This window comes from Somniosus microcephalus, chromosome 29 (genome assembly GCF_052327205.1).
Source record: "Somniosus microcephalus isolate GS21.2 chromosome 29, FLI_Smic_1.0, whole genome shotgun sequence".
In the NCBI taxonomy this organism is placed as follows: Eukaryota; Metazoa; Chordata; class Chondrichthyes; order Squaliformes; family Somniosidae; genus Somniosus; species Somniosus microcephalus.
This window is the reverse complement of record NC_141015.1, coordinates 46,851,127-46,868,468: the sequence shown is the minus strand read 5'-3', so window position 1 is coordinate 46,868,468 and position 17,342 is coordinate 46,851,127. Positions and strand designations below refer to the sequence as shown.

The following is a 17,342-nucleotide window of genomic DNA, read 5'->3' as shown; positions in this document are numbered from 1 at the left end:
GTGGTACCTCTCCAGTGCGTTGAGGTGCCTGCTGTACATGGTCCATGTCTCTGAGGCATACAGCAGGGTGGGTATCACTGCTGCTCTGTAGAGCATGAGCTTAGTGCCGGGTTTGAGGTCCTGGTCTTCAAACACACACTTCCTCAGGCGACCGAAGGCTGCACTGGCACACTGAAGGCGGTGTTGGACTTCGTCATCGACGTCTGCCCTTGTTGACAGTCGGTTCCCGAGGTATGGAAAGTGGTCCACGTTGTCCAACAAGGCCTTGTTGTGGGCAATGCTTGCATCTGCGCTCAGTCGGAGGTCGAACTCCAAACCATCGTCAACACCTTCATCGAAGCGTACGAGAGCATCAGCCTTACACTAAACATCCGTAAGACAAAGGTCCTCTACCAGCCTGCCCCCGATTATCAAAATCCATGACAAGGCCTTGGACAATGTGAACCACTTTCAAGGCAACCACAAAATACAGTACAGCAATCTCGTAAATGATCCCAGTGTAAAGGCAGGAGCTATATGAGGAGTGTTTTTAAAAAAAAAAAAAAGCTTGGTCTCAACAGAGCAGAAAGAGTTATGCAAGGACCTTGTTGAAGTATATCAAATGCATGGATAAGATTAACCATGACTCTTTCAAAATTATTCATTCGTCCTTCGATATCAAAGACGACAGCTGGAATATCATCTCATTTTTTGTGGTGAGTTCTTTGATGACTGAGACCTATTTTTGCTGGGACTGAGTGTCTGCTGATTGAACTGTGGATCCTGGATGCGACAGGTTGGGAATCTTGATTATTCAGGCGAAACTTCCTCAGATGGTGTTTACATTCAGCAGTGTGATGGGCCTCAGTAGGAGGTGCCTTCGTGGATGGTTTTTCGCCATGCTTTCTTATCTTGAGCAAGTTGTTCCCACTTATGGATGTGTATTTTGTGCTGTTTCAGAGTCTCTTTTAAGCAGTCTGTTTTGCTGACCACGAAATCGCTTCCCAGTTGTTAATGCGTCATATATGTAGAGATTAGGAGAGAAGTCAAAAAAACAATTAGAAAGGCAAAAAGGAATAATGTAATTAAATTATCAAGGAACATAAAAGAGTAAAATATTTTATAAGCACATCAATAAAAAAAAAGGAAGTTTGGGATGGGAATAGTGCCACTAAGGGATGGACAGGATAATATCACAGGCAGCGATAGAGAGATGGCAGAAATATTAAATAATTGCTTTGCTTCAGTGTATATGCCAGGGAGACAACAGGCGGACATGACATCGGATGATGAGATTAGAAATGAGATAACTGCATTTAAAATAAAAAGTGGAGAAATATTAAATAAACTAATCAAACTGAGGATAAAACCCCTGGTCCAGACAGATTACATCCGTGCATTTTAAAAGAATCTAGGAAAGAGATAGCAGAGACATTACTATGCATATTTAATCATTTGTTAGAACAAGGTGTAGTGCCAGAGGGCTGGCAGATAGCTAACATAATAACTATATTTAGAAGGGAGATAGAACATGTCCAGGGAACTATAGACCAGTCAGCTTAACATCGGTGGTAGGAAAAATAATGGAATCCATACTAAAGGAGAAAATAGAAGAACATTTAGAAACCAAATGATATAATGAAGAGTCAGCATGGATTTCTAAAGGGAAAGTCTTGCTTGACCAACCTCATTGAATTTTTTAAAGAGGTAACAGAGAGTAGACAAGGGTAATACAGTAGATGTAATTTATCTGGATTTTCAAAAGGCCTTTGATAAGGTACCATATAATAGACTGATGAACAAGGTCCGAGCATGCGGAGTCGGGGGACAAGTAGCAAATTGGATAACTAGCTGGCTTTAAGACAGAAAGCAGAGATGGGGTAAAGGATAGCTATTCGAAGTGGTGTTCCACAAGGATCAGTGCTGGGACAACTGTTGTTCACAATTTACATTAACGATTTAGACTTTGGAATCAAATACACAATTTCTAAGTTTGCAGATGACACCAAATAGTCAATACCGAGGAGGACTGCAACCAATTCCAAGAAGACATTAATAAACTTGAAGAAAGGGCATATAATTTGCAAATGAAATTCCACACACAAATGTGAGGTATTACATTTTGGTAAGAAAAATAGGGCGGTCATATATTACTTGGGAAGTACAAATCTAAGTGGGGTCGAAGAGCAAAGGGATCTCGGAGTACAAATACACAAAGCACTGAAAGTAGCGACACAGGTTAACAAGGTCATAAAAAAAGCAAACCAGGCACTAGGGTTTATTTCTAGAGGGGTTGAATTGAAAAGTAGAGAAATTATGCTAAACCTGTATCGAACCTTGGTTAGACCACACTTGGAGTACTGCGTGCAGTTCTGATCGCCATATTACGAAAAGGAGATCGAGGCACTGGAGAGGGTGCAGAGAAGATTTACAAGGATGATACCAGAAATGCGAGGGTATACCCATCGGGAAAGGATGAACAGGCTGGGTCTCTTTTCTCTTGAAAAGGGAAGGCCGAGGGGTGACCTAATAGAAGTCTTTAAAATTATGAAAGATTTTGATAGAGTGGATACAGAGAGAATGTTTCCACTCGTGGGGAAGAGCAAAACTAGAGGCCATCAATATAAGATAGTCACCAAGAAATCAAATAAGGAATTCAAAAGAAACTTCTTTATCCAGAGTGGTGAGAATGTGGAACTCGCTACCACAGGGAATGCTTCAGGCGAATAGTATAGATGCATTTAAGGGGAGGCTGGACAAGCATATGAGGGAGAAGGGAATCGAGGGTTAAGCTGATAGAGTTAGCTGAGGAAAGACGGGAGGAGGCTCGAGTGGAGCATAAACGCTGGCATGGACTGGTTGGGCCGAATGGCCTGTTTCTGTGCCGTATATCCTATGTAATCCTATATAAAAGATCTTCGGGATTCATTCAACAGACCTTCACACCATATGACCTGACCATTGTAGCCGTGCCTTCATAATCCGAGTATCCGTGCACGAGCTTCCAGTGAAACAGGGCAGCAGGTCTCCCCATTTTCCCCTCCTGCCCCATATGAATGTTGCCTACACTTATTAAGCTGGTCGTGGAAACTGTGATGGAAATCCGGTGCAAGAACAGTTTCGAGAAAGCCAGCAGAAGTCGATGTAACTGAAAAATGGTCAGGGTGAAGGAGGAAGCCATCCAGAACTTGTTTGAGATAGTGAGCTAAGTAGAATGTGAAGGGGAAGACGGATTGTATAATCCGAGTATCCGTGCACGAGCTTCCAGTGAAACAGGGTAGCAGGTCTCCCCAACTTTGCATGTCTGCACAGCTGTGATACCTGTTCAACCTGTGGCTCACAACTGAGATGGAGGAGTGTTGGGGCTACCTGGCGTTGGTGGGATAGTAGCAGTGTTGCGAGTTAGGAAATTCTCGTGTGGAATTTCCACTGAGGTGCTTAAAAATGGAAGGTGGAAACTGAGGTGGTGAGTCCAAGTGGCCCACAAAGACAAGCCGCTGGGATGGCCCTCATCCAATCTCTTCCTAGCTGCCATGGAAATTATACTGATGGATTATATCTACTCATCAATTCTCTCTCGGCGGGTATTGATTCAGTTCCCCATTAAAGGTATAATTTGACCCTGAATTAAGTACTGCATGCAGGAAATTAACTTCCATCGTGGAGCATGCTTTCACTTTATGCCAGTAACTGTCTCCCTACCTCCATTTGCTGTTGAACTGATGAGCATCATTGAGCCAGAGCCTGTAACAGGACAGGGCAATGTTGGTGATTCAAATCAAGTTTGTTTGCTAAGTATGGTATAGGTGCTCTGTATTTTCTGAGCTGTGACCCATTGCTTTGCATGTCTAGCAGTTTTTTCATGTCATGTAGACATGTTCTCAGCATATGTTCTGACCTATCAGATCCTACGGGTGGTGGATCTAGCCTGACTCTGGCCTCTGGTGCTTGGCTGGGGCATGAGATAAGGCAAGAGTGACAATGAGCCTGAAATGCATGGGTTGGTTTTGTTGAACTTTGCAAACAACAAACCTGGCTGGAAAGTGAAAGTTGTGAGGGGAGACTTGAGATACTGAGGCCATTTCAACTGGAGCAGAGAAGGCTAAGAGAAAATTCAGTAGAAGCTTTTAAATTGTGAAGGGGTTTGATGGGTTGAATAGGAAAAGACTATTTCCTCTGGTTTGGGAATCCGCAACAAGGGGTTATCAATTAAAAATCCGACGTGAGTGAGGAGAAGGTTAGGAGAAATTTCACAGCTAGGATTGTTGTAGCGTGGAATGCTTTTTTTAAACTCATTCTCATGATCTGGGTGTCGCTGGCAAGGCCATCATTTATTTCCCATCTCTAGCTGCCCTGAGAAGGTGGTGGTGGTGATACACTGCCGCCTTGAACCAGTGCAGTCTGTGTGGTGAAGGTACTCCCACAATTCTGTTAGGTAGGGATTTCCAGGAATATGAAGGGAAAGTGATATATGTCAGTCAGGATGCTGTATGACTTGGAGGGGAACTTGGAGGTGGTGGTGTTCCCATGCGCCTGCTGCCTTTGTCCTTCTAGGTGGAAGAGGTTGTGGGTTTGGGAGGTGCTGCCGAAGAAGCCTTGGTGAGTTGCTGCAGTGCATCTTGTAGATGGTCCACACTGCAGCCACGGTGCGCTGGTGGTGGAGGGAGTGAATGTTTAAGGTGGTGGATGGGGTGCCAATCAAACAGGCTGCTTTGTCCTGGATGGTGTCGAGCTTCTTGAATTTTGTTGGAGATGCACTCATCCAGGCAAGTGGAGAGTATTCCATCACACTCCTGACTTGTGTTTTGTAGATGTGGAAAGGCTTTGGAGAGTCAGGAGGTGAGACACTCGCCACAAAATACCCAGCCTCTGACCTCTTGTAGCCGCATATGGCTGGTCCAGTTGAGTTTCTAGTCAATAGTGACCTCACCGGTACGACCTCACCGTTGTTGGATTTGGTGATGCTAATATCATGGAGAGGTGGTCATGCTTTTTCTTGTTCGGAGATGGTCATTGCCTAACACTTATGTGGCGCGAATGTAACTTCCCACTTATCAGCCCAAGTCAGGATGTTGTCCAGGTCTTTCTGCATACGGACACGGACTGCTTCATTATCTGGAATTGCGAATTGAGCTGGATACTGCAATTAAGCTGGAGCTTTGCCACAGGGAATGGTTGAGGCAGTGACCACTGCATCTTTTAAGGGATACATATTTCAAGCCCAGAATGATGCAGAGCCAAAGGGAGATTGCAGAGCAGTGGGATGAGTATCGGATTGCTCCAGTGAAGAGCTAGCACAACCACAGTGGGTTGAATTACCACCTCCTGTGCTGTAAACTTCTATGCTTCAAATTAATAGCTTTGGGTGTCTCAGGATATTGATATTCCTGCACATTGGTAACTTTTCCTCTCCATGGTTCTTCCTTTTTAAAGGCCCCCAAGAACTGAAAACCAGAAATTCAATTCCTTGAATGTTAATTTGCCTTTCTCCTACGTAATTTTGAAAATGAGAAATGTGATAACCCTGCTCTTAAAACTGCTGGTCTCGCCTATATCTTGGGTTAACCATTACAGTGGAAGTGTGGCTTGCCCACGAAACTGTCAAACTCCACGGCAGCAATTCTGTGTATACACACACTGAGAGTCTGAGCGCTGGCCGAAATATTCCACCACTCCAGTCTGAACCTGACTGGCAGCATCTTGCTGTGTTCATTCATGAACATATACACTGACCATCTCATTGCTATTGAAACTACTCATTGCCCTGCGTGACTTTATGATGGATAAGATCTCCTGAATGCATATTTGCTGGGTTGTTTTAAATGCAGTAAGGAAGCATTGGCTTTTGAAAAATATGCTCACAATCCACGACGTTAAAATTCAGTGTGAGATTAGAAATGAGCAGAGCTGTAAAATTTCCAGTTCACACAAACGTTGAAGCTTTTGGCTTTGTGCAAGTGTTGATGCGGCCTGGTCAGTGGGACTCGTTTGCTGGGTAATGTTGTCTTGCCAGCTGGAAACAACTTTGTGCTGCTTTCAGTGAGTGAGGAATGATTCCAGTTCACAGCAGTGTTGCTGCTGTGCTGCCCTCGTACGCACTTGCCAGCAACAACAGCTACAGGTTCTGGTGATTTCCGAAGGAGCCCTTCCTCCTTCAGGTTTCACTTATTTGGAATTTCCTCATCTTAAGACCAACATAAAAGCAAACTAGGAAGTGGAAGTCTGCAGACTGATTTTTCTAAAATTCTGTTAATCCCAGATCCATTGCTGTGCAACCTCTTGTGTAAAGCGAACAATTTCTTTCTGCTGAATAATGAAGGCTATACCTTGTGGTAAGTGGGTCTAGCAATGTGGCTGTTTATCATTACACTCGCTATCTCTTCAGTTTCCCTCCCTCCTTTCCTGTTGCTGGGGTGTGGTTCACAGCAACCCTCTGGTATCTTTCCCGAGTAGCCCAGACAGAGTGTGGTAGCAGGCTATTTGGCCAGAGAGGGCATCACAGCGAAACCCAATTGCCTTTTTCCATTGTATTCATTTGGCTCTTGAGTAGTCTGTGATGGGAATTGCTGTGGCAGTGCCCTTCACTAACCCGTTTCCTCTATTCCCAAAATGTGATGCCTTTATCACCACAGAATGCAACGTCAACCTTTCACTGCCTGAGTGGGGAAAGTGGTAATGTTCAGTTTTGTGGTGTTAACGGTGTCACGTTGTAGAATCTTGCCCCATTGCTATCAACTAGTCTTTTGTTCCCATTTCTAAGCAATATTCCTATTGTTTGGGCCGAGATTATTTGATTAATTGTAAAATGACTGAGGCATGATCATTCTTTGTTACCTTAAAGTTTGCCATTTGAAAGTGAACCTAGCAAAAGTGATGTGGCATCTTTTTTTTAAACTCCCAAAACGCACTTCAAAACCATGAGTTATTTTGTGTACCTAAGCTAAGATAATCTTTTGTGATAGTTACTACTGACCTGGAGAGTTCCTCCACAGCTGTCAATTATTTCCCACTTGTGGTTTACTAAACACAGGGCTTCTGCGCTGAACCCCCCTCCGCACTAATTAGCAGTCTGTAGAGTGGGTAAGTGACAGTGATGTTCCTTTCAACTTGTGTGTTCCACTGAAGGGAATCTCCTTTTGCACACCTTGGTACCGTTTCCTGCTCTCGCCCTGAACTGGATAAGTTCATTCACTTTACTTCCAATTTCCACCCTGCCCTCACCTTCACATGGTCCATCTCCGACTCTTCCCTTCCCTTCCTTGACTTCTCCGTCTCCATTTCTGGCGATCGGCTTTCAACAAACATCCACTACAAGCCCACCGACTCCCACAGCTACCTGGACTACACTTCCTCCCACCCCGCTTCCTGTAAGGACTCTATTCCATCCTCCCAGTTTCTCCGTCTCCGCCGCGTCTGTTCTGACGATGCCACCTCCCGTACTAGTGCTTCTGACATGTCTTCCTTTTTCCTCAACCGAGGATTCCCTTCTACCGTGGTTGACACGGCCCTTGACCGTGTCCGTTCTATTTCCCGCACTTCTGCTCTCACCCCTGCCCCTCCCTCCCAGAACCACGATAGGGTTCCCCTTGTCCTCACCTTTCACCCCACCAGCCTCCACATTCAACGGATCATCCTCCGCCATTTCCGCCACCTCCCAACGTGATCCCACCACCAAACACATCTTCCCCTCCCCTCCCCTTTCAGCATTCCGAAGGGACCGCTCCCTCCGCGACACCCTGGTCCACTCCTCAATCACTTCCAACAGCCCTGCTCCTTCGCCTGGCACCTTCCCGTGCAAGCGCAGGAGATGCAACACCTGCCCTTTTACCTCCTCCCTTCCCACTGTCCAGGGCCCCAAACACCCCTTCCAGGTGAAACAGCGATTTACTTGTACTTCTTGCAATTTAATATACTGTATTCGCTGCTCACGATGCGGTCTCCTCTACATTGGGGAGACCAAACGCAGATTGGGCGACCGCTTTGCGGAACACCTCCGTTCAGTCCATACGGGTGACCCTGAGCTTCCGGTCGCCTGTCACTTTAATTCACCGCTCCACTCCCACTCTGATCTCTCTGTCCTCGGGCTATTGCATTGTTCCAATGAAGCTCAACGTAAGCTCGAGGAACAGCACCTCATCTTTCGATTAGGCACTTTACAGCCTTCTGGACTCAACATTGAGTTCAACAATTTCAGATAATTATCCCTGCCCCCATTTTTCATGCAGTATGATTTTTGCCATTCCCATTTGCAACATTTTATCTTTCCTGCCTCTTTAAAAAGTACAGAATGTTCTTTCTATTTCTTCCTCCCCCCCCCCCCCCCCCCCCCCCCCTGTCGCTGCCCCTGCTTAATATCTGTTACATCTCCAGCTTTTTCCAGTTCTGATGAAGGGTCCCAGACCTGAAACGTTAACTCTGTTTCTCTCTCCACAGATGCTGCCTGGCCTGCTGAGTATTTCCAGCATTTTCTGTTGTTATTTTCGGGAGCTATTCATGTGGCCATGGCTTAGTTGGTATCACACTTGGCTCGGAGTCAGGTCGTGGGTTCAAGTTCCACTCCAGAGGCCTGTGCACATAATCTAGGCTGACACTTCAGTACTGTGCTGTTGGAGTGTTGCACTGTTGGAGGGTACCGTCTTTCAGATGAGCTGTTAAACTGAGGTTCCAGCTGCCCTCTCCGATCCCATGGCACTACTCCCCAGAGGAGCAGGGGAATTCTCCCTGGTGTCCTGGCCAATATTTATTCCTCAACCAACATAACTTAAAAAATAATTATCTGCTCATTTATCACATTGTTGATTGTGGGAGCTTGATGTGTGCAACTTGGCTGCCGTGTTTCCTACATTGCAACAGTGACTACACTTCAAAAGAAGTACTTCATTGACTTTAAAGCGCTTTGGGACGTCCTGAGGTCATGACGGGCACTATATAAATGCAAGTCTTTTATGTCCCCTGTTATCTTCCCACCCTCTTCCACAAACCAAGGAATTTGTACTGTTAATTTCACTTACACACGCACACGCTCATTGAGGGCACGCTAGGGAAGTATAGTCACTGGTGAGTACTTTTGCTTTTGAAAATCCTTCCCCTTTACCTGAAACAGTCACCATGGTTAGTACTTGCCCTAATACTCTCAAATGAATGGAAATTGAGAGTACAGGGGTGAATTACTTTTCATTTTAAGCACTATCATTCCCCTTAATGTGTGACCAGTTCTCATCTCTCCTCTATACAGTTGGCAGAACAGTAATTGCACCAGTTTGAGTAAACGAGCTAAGATTTGTGCTTGTACTGCCTTGGTTAAACTTGGCAGTACCCTGTAATATGAAAATCCAGTCCTGCTCACGATCACCGGCTTCTGTTTAGCAGAGGGTTGTGTTCACACTTAGATTCCAGCCAGTTTGCAAGATTTCAATACATTGAATTTGACTGTCCTGCATTGGGCCATCTGAAGCAGTAACCCGGGATGCAGCCCCACGGCCTGTGCAGAGGCTCAAGGTTCAGCCCATTTCCTATGCCCTTATTAAAAAATGATCTGGCCATGTTGAAACCACAGATCCAACATTCCACTATTTGGGGGCCTATAATACGCACCCAGTAGCGTAATAGCTCCTCAATTGTTCCTTAATTCTAACCAAATAGAATCTGTCTTTGGCCCCTCAACTACATCATCCCTCTCCAGTGCTGTAATAGTTTCTTCGATTTAATACTGCCTTCTTCCCCCCCCCCCCCCCCCTTTTTTCCCTTCCCTATCTTTCCCGAATACCTTGTAGCCAGGAATATTAAGTTCCCAGTCCTTCCCTCCTTTGAGCCAGGCCTCTATTATTGCCACTATATCATAGTCCCATGTGGCGACTTAGCCTACAGCTCACCAACCGTACTTACCGCGGTCTGTGCATTTATGTACATGCACTCCAAACACATCTTCGACTGCTACGCATTTGCCCCGTGTCCTATTTCTGAACAATTCTTTACTCTAGTGCTATTTGCCTCTCCCAGTCCTGATATTTTATCAGTGGGGTGCTAAATTAGTCACGGTTGTTAACCTGAAGATTTAAAAGTGGCGTGCAAGCCAACATTTGGCATTAACCTAGTTTGCGATTTCTGGTACTTGCTCACAGACATGCATTTGCTGTTTTTTGGGCAAGAATGGGAAGAAACAATGTCCAGCTTAGGCGCTGCAGCCCAGTAACTTCATTCCAATTCCTCCACTCCAGTCAGCAATGGGGTGTGTGCATATTGAGCATGCATTTGTAAAATGCTCTACAGATTAACTCCCATGAATTAAAATGTTGCGCAGCAGAAGAATCCAGCACTTACTTCGATAAATCTGTTTTCATTGAAGAATTCTAATGAAAATGTTAACACTAAGTAGGTAAGCATCGCTGGGCAGCAGTTACGTTGTCACTGGGCAGATAGTTTATAGTTAATAAAAATACCTGCCAGAAAGAGATACAGGTAGACTATCCTTTATCCGCACTTCCGAAAACCTCTAAAAACCGAAAGTTTTTTCGTGTAGCGTAAGTCGTGCGCACGACATGACCCAAGTGGCGCCAAACATGACAGGAGTGGTCCGGGAGCTCTGCCTTTCCCTGTGAGCAGGGCAGAGGGTCACAGAGTTCCCTCCTGGGTAGGAGATTGCAGGCCGAGCCGGGCAGTGTGAAGGAGGTACTGGGGGAGTGAACCCAACAATACAGCGGCCCGTCCGATAGCTGCAGCGGCCCGTCCGATAGTCTTTTCTTTCTTCCCCACGCCCCCCCCCCCCCCCCCCCGGACCTGATTTGCGGGCCAGCTTAGTGTAGGAGTCAGCCGATATCCGGCTTTCCCACAACTGGCAGTGGCAGTCGAGCCCCAGACCCCCGCTAAGTCAAGGAATTCAGATACGGAGCAGGGGGAGCCGGAAACCTCGATCTAACGACAGAAATCAGCCGCCGTTTTGTTAGGTTTTCTTTCTTCCCCTAGCATTTTTTTAAACAGTCAGGCTGTGGAAAGAGTCTCTGTAGCTTAGCAACAGCTTCAGAGACGCTTCCAAGGCAGGGCCCGAGTGTTTACAAGCTGTTGCTAAGCAACAGTGTTTGTTGTCCGATACGGAGATGAAAACCTTCTGAAATCCGAAAAATTCCGAAAACCAAAACACAGCTGGTCCCAAGGTTTTTGGATAAAGGATAGTCTACCTGTATATCAATACAAAGTGAAACATGAGTAACAGTCCCATTTTCTTCTGTTCAAGATTGTAGGTTCAAGCCCCACTGCAAGACTTGAATACGCATTCAGCGCAGGACACTGTCCGAGATGCTGCCCTTTAGATGGGACATTAAATGGAGACCATGTTTCCCTGTTTAGTTGAAAGTTACAGATCCCACGGTAGTATCTGAAGAATGGGTAGTTGTTCCTACAACTAACCCTACTGAGAAGTGATCAACTGGTTATTCATCTCGCTCCTGTTTGAGACCTTGCCTTGAAGCACATGGCTATTGTATTTGCCGACATAAGTCACTGGATTTGAAAAGAATGAATGGCGATAGGCTTGGGGAAATCTGGATTGACATGAGGTGCTATGTAGATGCAAGTACTTGCATTGTTTTCATGATTTTTATGAATCTTGTGGATCACATCTAATTGTGGGCCTCTAGTACAGTAAAAGTACTTCAGTGGTGTGCAAGTAGGGGTGGAGCAAGGGCTTACACCTCCAGATAATTGTGATGGAAAACGATTGGGGCAAGGAGGAATTTGAAATTGCAGTCTAATTAAAATGCATTTGCAATTGAGGAGGAGGAAGCTCTGATATGAACTGGAGTTTGAGAAAGTTTACTGAAAATTGTTCTGAACTCTTATTTTATTTTGCAGAGATGAAGCATCAAGATCCATTGATAGAAGGAATTGAGAAAAACAGTTTTCCTAAGAACAAGAATGCAACTGAAAATGAAAAGAAACCTAAGGCGCCCAGTCCACTGCTGGCTGACTTTAAAACTGATGGATTGCCCTCGGATAGTTGGGATGAGATCATGAGGAGCTCAGGGTCCCCCTCTGAAATACTTCAGAGGACAGAATTTCAGCCATGGGTTGGTGGACTTGCCCGAATGCCCTGCATCAAAAATGAGACCTCCGACTGCAGACAGGGAAGACAGGGAGGCATGTCCTTAAATCCCGATAAGCCTCTGGAACTAAAAGGTAACCGAGGAATTTTTGGGCGGGCAGAGCATCCCAGCTTCAAGGATGAGGAGATAGAGAATGACTCCCAGCCGCTCAGGTCAAACTGCAGGACATACTGTCGTTCGAATAAAGGTAAACCAGGAAGTGCTGGCATGACAAATTTTGATAAAATAATTGATGACACTGGGAAATCTGCACAGGCTGACCCAACATTGGGCAAGGACAGCCTTAAACCAGACACCAAAATTTCATCAGGGACAACAGGCAAGACATCTACAGCTCGGACTACAAGAGACACCATCACCTTGCCCTCATCTTATCTATCACCTTGCAATGTCACACTTCAGGACACCACAGACCGCAGCATGGACGAGTTCACCACCGGTCCAGCTGACCTGGGAGAAGCAGGCCGGTTGCGGAAAAAAAACGAAGCTGCGGCGGGTAAGACCGCGGTCAGATTCCGGCCAACCCAGTCCAAATCCAAAAAGGACGCAAAGCTGGAGTTCTTTGGGTTTGATGAACAGGAGGGAGAGGAAGAGGCCCTCCGATCCACTGGTGGTGCCGCGAACTATAAAATCAAGTACTTTGGTTTTGATGATCTAAGTGAGAGCTCTGATGAGGATGAGGACTCCGAGTCAGAAGGCAGGCACAAGAACAAAGCTTCAACTAGAATGGATGAAATTGTGGCACTCCTGTCGAGCTCTGGATCGACAGGAGACTCTCAAGGAAGCCAGTCGCAGTCTCAAGACAGCACCAATACAGGTGGGTGACCACTCTCATCAGAAACTGAGCAGTTTGTTTAGAAGTTATTTTTTCATCGGCATTGGGTTTGCATCCACTTGTTCGGCTTGCTGCAAGGTAGCTGGATCCAGTCTGGTTTGATGGAGTCTGGGAAAGTCCAGTTGTAAATAGGAACTTCTGGTGGAAGCCATTCAGCCCCTCGAGCCTGTTCCACCGTTCATTAGATCTGTAACTTACACTTGGTAAAAGGTGGAGTTCACAAATACTCCCAAGTACTGAGGTAGCAAATGCCAGACAAGTATTGGTTATAGGGGACCCAGAGCAGAACGAAGCACATTTGGGATGGGGGGGTGGGGGAGGAGAACAATGTCCATTAAAGTAGTTGCTGTAAAAGATGCCCAGTACAGAATTCTACCTCTCTAGCTGATTAATGCGAACCGCATAGACAAATGACCCCACACTATTCTACTTGTGATGGCGCTCTGTAATGTGCCAAAATACTTGCTCCTGTTACATTGCTGCAGTGTTCTATTGTGCTGGACAACATGTACAGATGAAACAGACTATAGCTCTTCATGTGGCATGACACAGCATACTGAAATACTGATGTTAGTGTCACACAATGTCTTATCAAATCAGTGCAGAGGACTGCAGTGGTCCAGTGCCCTCAGCACTTGTTAACCTGCTGTAAATTTGGACACTGGCTCAGGTGGTTGAGCACCTTTACCATGTTTTATGTTTTTGATGTAAAGCTGGTTTACCTACACGTTTGATCCCTATGGTGGTGGTTTTTCCCTGTATTTGAGTGTGCACGCCACCTTTAGCTGAGTGTTAAATGAGGTATGTAAGCTGGCATGGAGTTTTGGTACAGAGAGTTCATCTTTATAATGGACCAGAGCAGCTCCCAACATTTGGAAGACTGTTATAAAACCAACTTGTGGAATTTGACATTTTGGTGTGACCAAATTGGATGAATAGTGCCTTTTACAGGGCTCTGAAGTCTTAATTCATGCCTCATTAAAAGAGCCCTTATAAAAAACATTCCTTTATAAAGCTCTTGGGAGAGACAGCTAGTTGAAAGCGTGTTATTGGTGAAATTTAGAGAGCAAATGGAAGTGTCATTAAATTTGTTCATTCACAACTATTGATGAAAACACGCACACATTGTAATGTGAAAGCGGGACATTAAATTGCAGGCACACTCTGTCAAAACAGCGCTGATAGTGATACTCTTCAAAAAAAAAAAAAAAAAAAAAAACAGTTGCTGAGTTTTCATCAACAATTTTTCTTCCTTTCCAGTTAAGATGTAAAATCTTTAAGCCATGACTTAACATTTTTTGGGGCATTTTGAAGTGTTGCAGACCCTGGCACTTGGCTGAATGAGCACATACAGTTGTTGAAACTTTTGGTTCAATTTAAGGTTGGCCCTACTGGGTTCAGGAAACTGTTTCAAGCCACTATTCTCAATTATCAGGCTCACTGTGTTAAGTATAATTTTAAAGTGCAGAGCGTGGGTTCCTGTACCTTTGGATCACCCTTGGACATTAGTCTGTTGCAATGAGGCAAATGGGTTCAACGAATAGGCAATTGGTCCAGTAGACCATTTAATCATTTCCAACAGGCTTGCCATACTGTGCTCTCAAATGCATGGACCATCTTGGTCAGTTAAAGCACATTGAATTAGCACAATGTATAACGAGGGTGTTTTTGGTATTTGTTCGTGGTCTGGCGAGTTTTACTTACGTCGCCGGGTGCTCCTACTGTCTCTTGCTGTGACCCACATTCATTCTAAGTAATGTCTTAAAATAGAAACTTGTCCCACTAAATTCACATCATTTTACATCTTATCAAAGATGTCAGTTCCCACCTGTGCTATTGCTATAAATGAAGGAGCATTACTTTTTCCTCAGTGTGGGCACCTCTGGCAAGGCAGCAGTTGTTGCCCATTCATAGCTGCTCTGATAAGGTGGTGGGCAGCTGCAGCCCTGGCGGTCGTGCTCCCACAGTGGTGTTGGGTGGGGAATTCCAGGATATTGACCTGGCTATGATGTCTGTCTGGTCGTGCATGAATTGAGGGTAATGTTACCCTGACATTACTGATCTTGCCCTTCTGTTGCCAACTGTTACTGTCCCTTCAAACGTCTAACCCAGCTGCCTAATTGTTTGACACCATGGCAAGAACGGCATAAACAGCTTTTGTTGCTGAGGCTTTGGCGGTGGGGGAACGAGGGGAGCGATGTATTCATTCTGGTATTGGTGTGGATGTTGGTCACGTGATGTCAGTGGAGCAGTTCTGCAGCTGACTCCAGAAATGATGGGTCTCCGTAAAACCAGAAAATTGATGAAAATTTGGGTGCAAGTCATTTAATGTTTGTTCTTGTATAGTCTCCAGATACCAATCACAGAAACCCCACAGTGCAGATAGAGGCCATTTCGGCCCATCGAGCCTGCACCGACACATATCCCACCCGATCCCCGTAACCCCTACACCAACACATATTCCCACCCTATCCCCGTAACCCCACGTATTTAATCCCCCTAACACTAAGGGTCAATTTATCATAGCCAATCAACCTAACCCGCACATCTTTGGACTGTGGGAGGAAACCGGAGCACCCGGAGGAAACCCACGCAAACACGGGGAGAATGTGCAAACTCCACACAGACAGTCGCCCGAGGCCGGATTTGAACCCGGGTCCCTGGCGCTGTGAGGCAACAGTGCTAACCACTATGCCACCGTGCTGGAAAGAATAATTCAAGCAGAAATTATGCCCATGAGATTTTCCTTCTCTTTCAATTGCAGTGTTTGCTGGCTGGCGACATCCTTGCAGTGATGTATATGATGGCATCCAGTTATTTTGGACTGTGAGCTGGAATCCAGCATCTGCAGAAACCAGCTGTAGACCTGCTTTAGACCCACATGCAATCTGAGGAATTCATGCCGTCATTTAACCATGAGATTGTGACAGAAATAGGAAGCAGTTCCATTTGCAAATTATTGTATAAATGGGACATATTAGTCCAGCCCAATGTGAAACATGCACTTTTTCTCCACTGACCTGCTCAGCGGAGGGAAGTTGTTGCTGCACAGTTAAGGTGACCCCCATCAAATACCACCATTCTTCCTCATTCATTCAACGTACAGTAGGACATAGGCCATTACCCCTGATAGAGAGTGGGTGAAGAGCACAATTGTGCTTTGGATGGCCGCAATGTTCCTTGATGCACTGCAAGAGCCCTGCTGTATGCTAAACTTGCTTCCAAATTTTAGTTATGAGGAAAGACTGGAGAAATTTGGGCTTTTCAGCCTTGATAGAAGGAATGAGAGGTGATCTTGGAGACATAGAAGATTGGTAAATGCTGAATTATTTTTAAACTATATAAATTGAGAATAGAACAAGGGGGATGCTGGTTGAAAGCAGTAACATGTAACTTTAGGACTGTTATCGGGAAGTTCTTCAGAGTGGTCAACACATGGGCTTCTTGATGGGTGAACGAAGATGGGCCAACTTTACCTCCCTCATCCAGAAGTGTCTTGTGATCTTAAATCAAAGATTGAATAAGACCAAAGTAATTTCTAGGTGGGTACACGTCACCAGTAGGCTGCTGGTGATTGCCTGCTTAGTCTGACCTTGTTTTTAGACTGCACAACAGTAAAGTTAACTAATTAATGAGCGAGTCTGTGAAGTTCAGAGCACCTTGACCTGGCACATTTAGTCTAATGTACTGTGATTTGACGTGGTGATATGGAATGGAACATTCTTTGCAGCCTTGTATAAACCTGCATTGAGATCTGCTACAGATACTACAGTAAGTTGGATTGCAAAGCTGCAGTGAAAACTATGGCTTACATCGGAGACACGGCACCGAAACAGGCCATTCGGCCCAACCAGTCCATGCCGGCGTTTAGGCTCCACTTGATATTTAGAGTTGAATGATAAATGAGAATTGAATTTAACTCTCGCCAAAATATCAGTGTTGTTACAATTCTGGGATCCTGATCTTGTTGGAAGGGCCTGATCTCATTAGATGAGCTTGTCACTGTTATTGTGAATATATTTGTCTAAAGAGTTAGTCATTGGGCTTGAAATGGCTGAACATGGATGATTTATGCAATGTGATTGGCTGCAGTTCCCAAACACACTGACTTGCTGCTTAAGGAGTAAGCAAGCAGGTAGCTCAATTATTCCCCTCACTTTATTACATCGGATATATGGCACAGAAACAGGCCATTTGGCCCAACCAGTCCATGCTGACATTTATGCTCCACTCGAGCCTCCTCCCGTCTTTCCTCACCTAAATCTGTCAGCGTAACCCTCTATTCCCTTCTCCCTCATATGTTTATCTAGCCTCCCCTTAAATGCATCGATACTATTCACTTCAACCACTCCCTGTGGTAGCGAGTTCCACATTCTCACCACTCTCTGGGTAAAGAAGTTTCTTCTGAATTCCCTATTGGATTTCTTGGT

The 17,342-nt window shown here is 45.2% G+C and overlaps 1 protein-coding gene across 2 annotated transcripts in view; it reads left to right on the top strand.

The window, feature by feature from the left end:
• LOC147098710 (wings apart-like protein homolog) overlaps nt 1–17,342 on the top strand; it is a 205,156-nt gene that overhangs the window by 89,077 nt on the left and 98,737 nt on the right. For both annotated transcript variants that reach the window (XM_085970764.1, XM_085970763.1), the window contains exon 3: nt 11,827–12,894. In XM_085970764.1, coding sequence (XP_085826890.1) covers nt 11,827–12,894 — 1,068 coding nt within the window. The remainder of the gene's footprint in view (nt 1–11,826; nt 12,895–17,342) is intronic.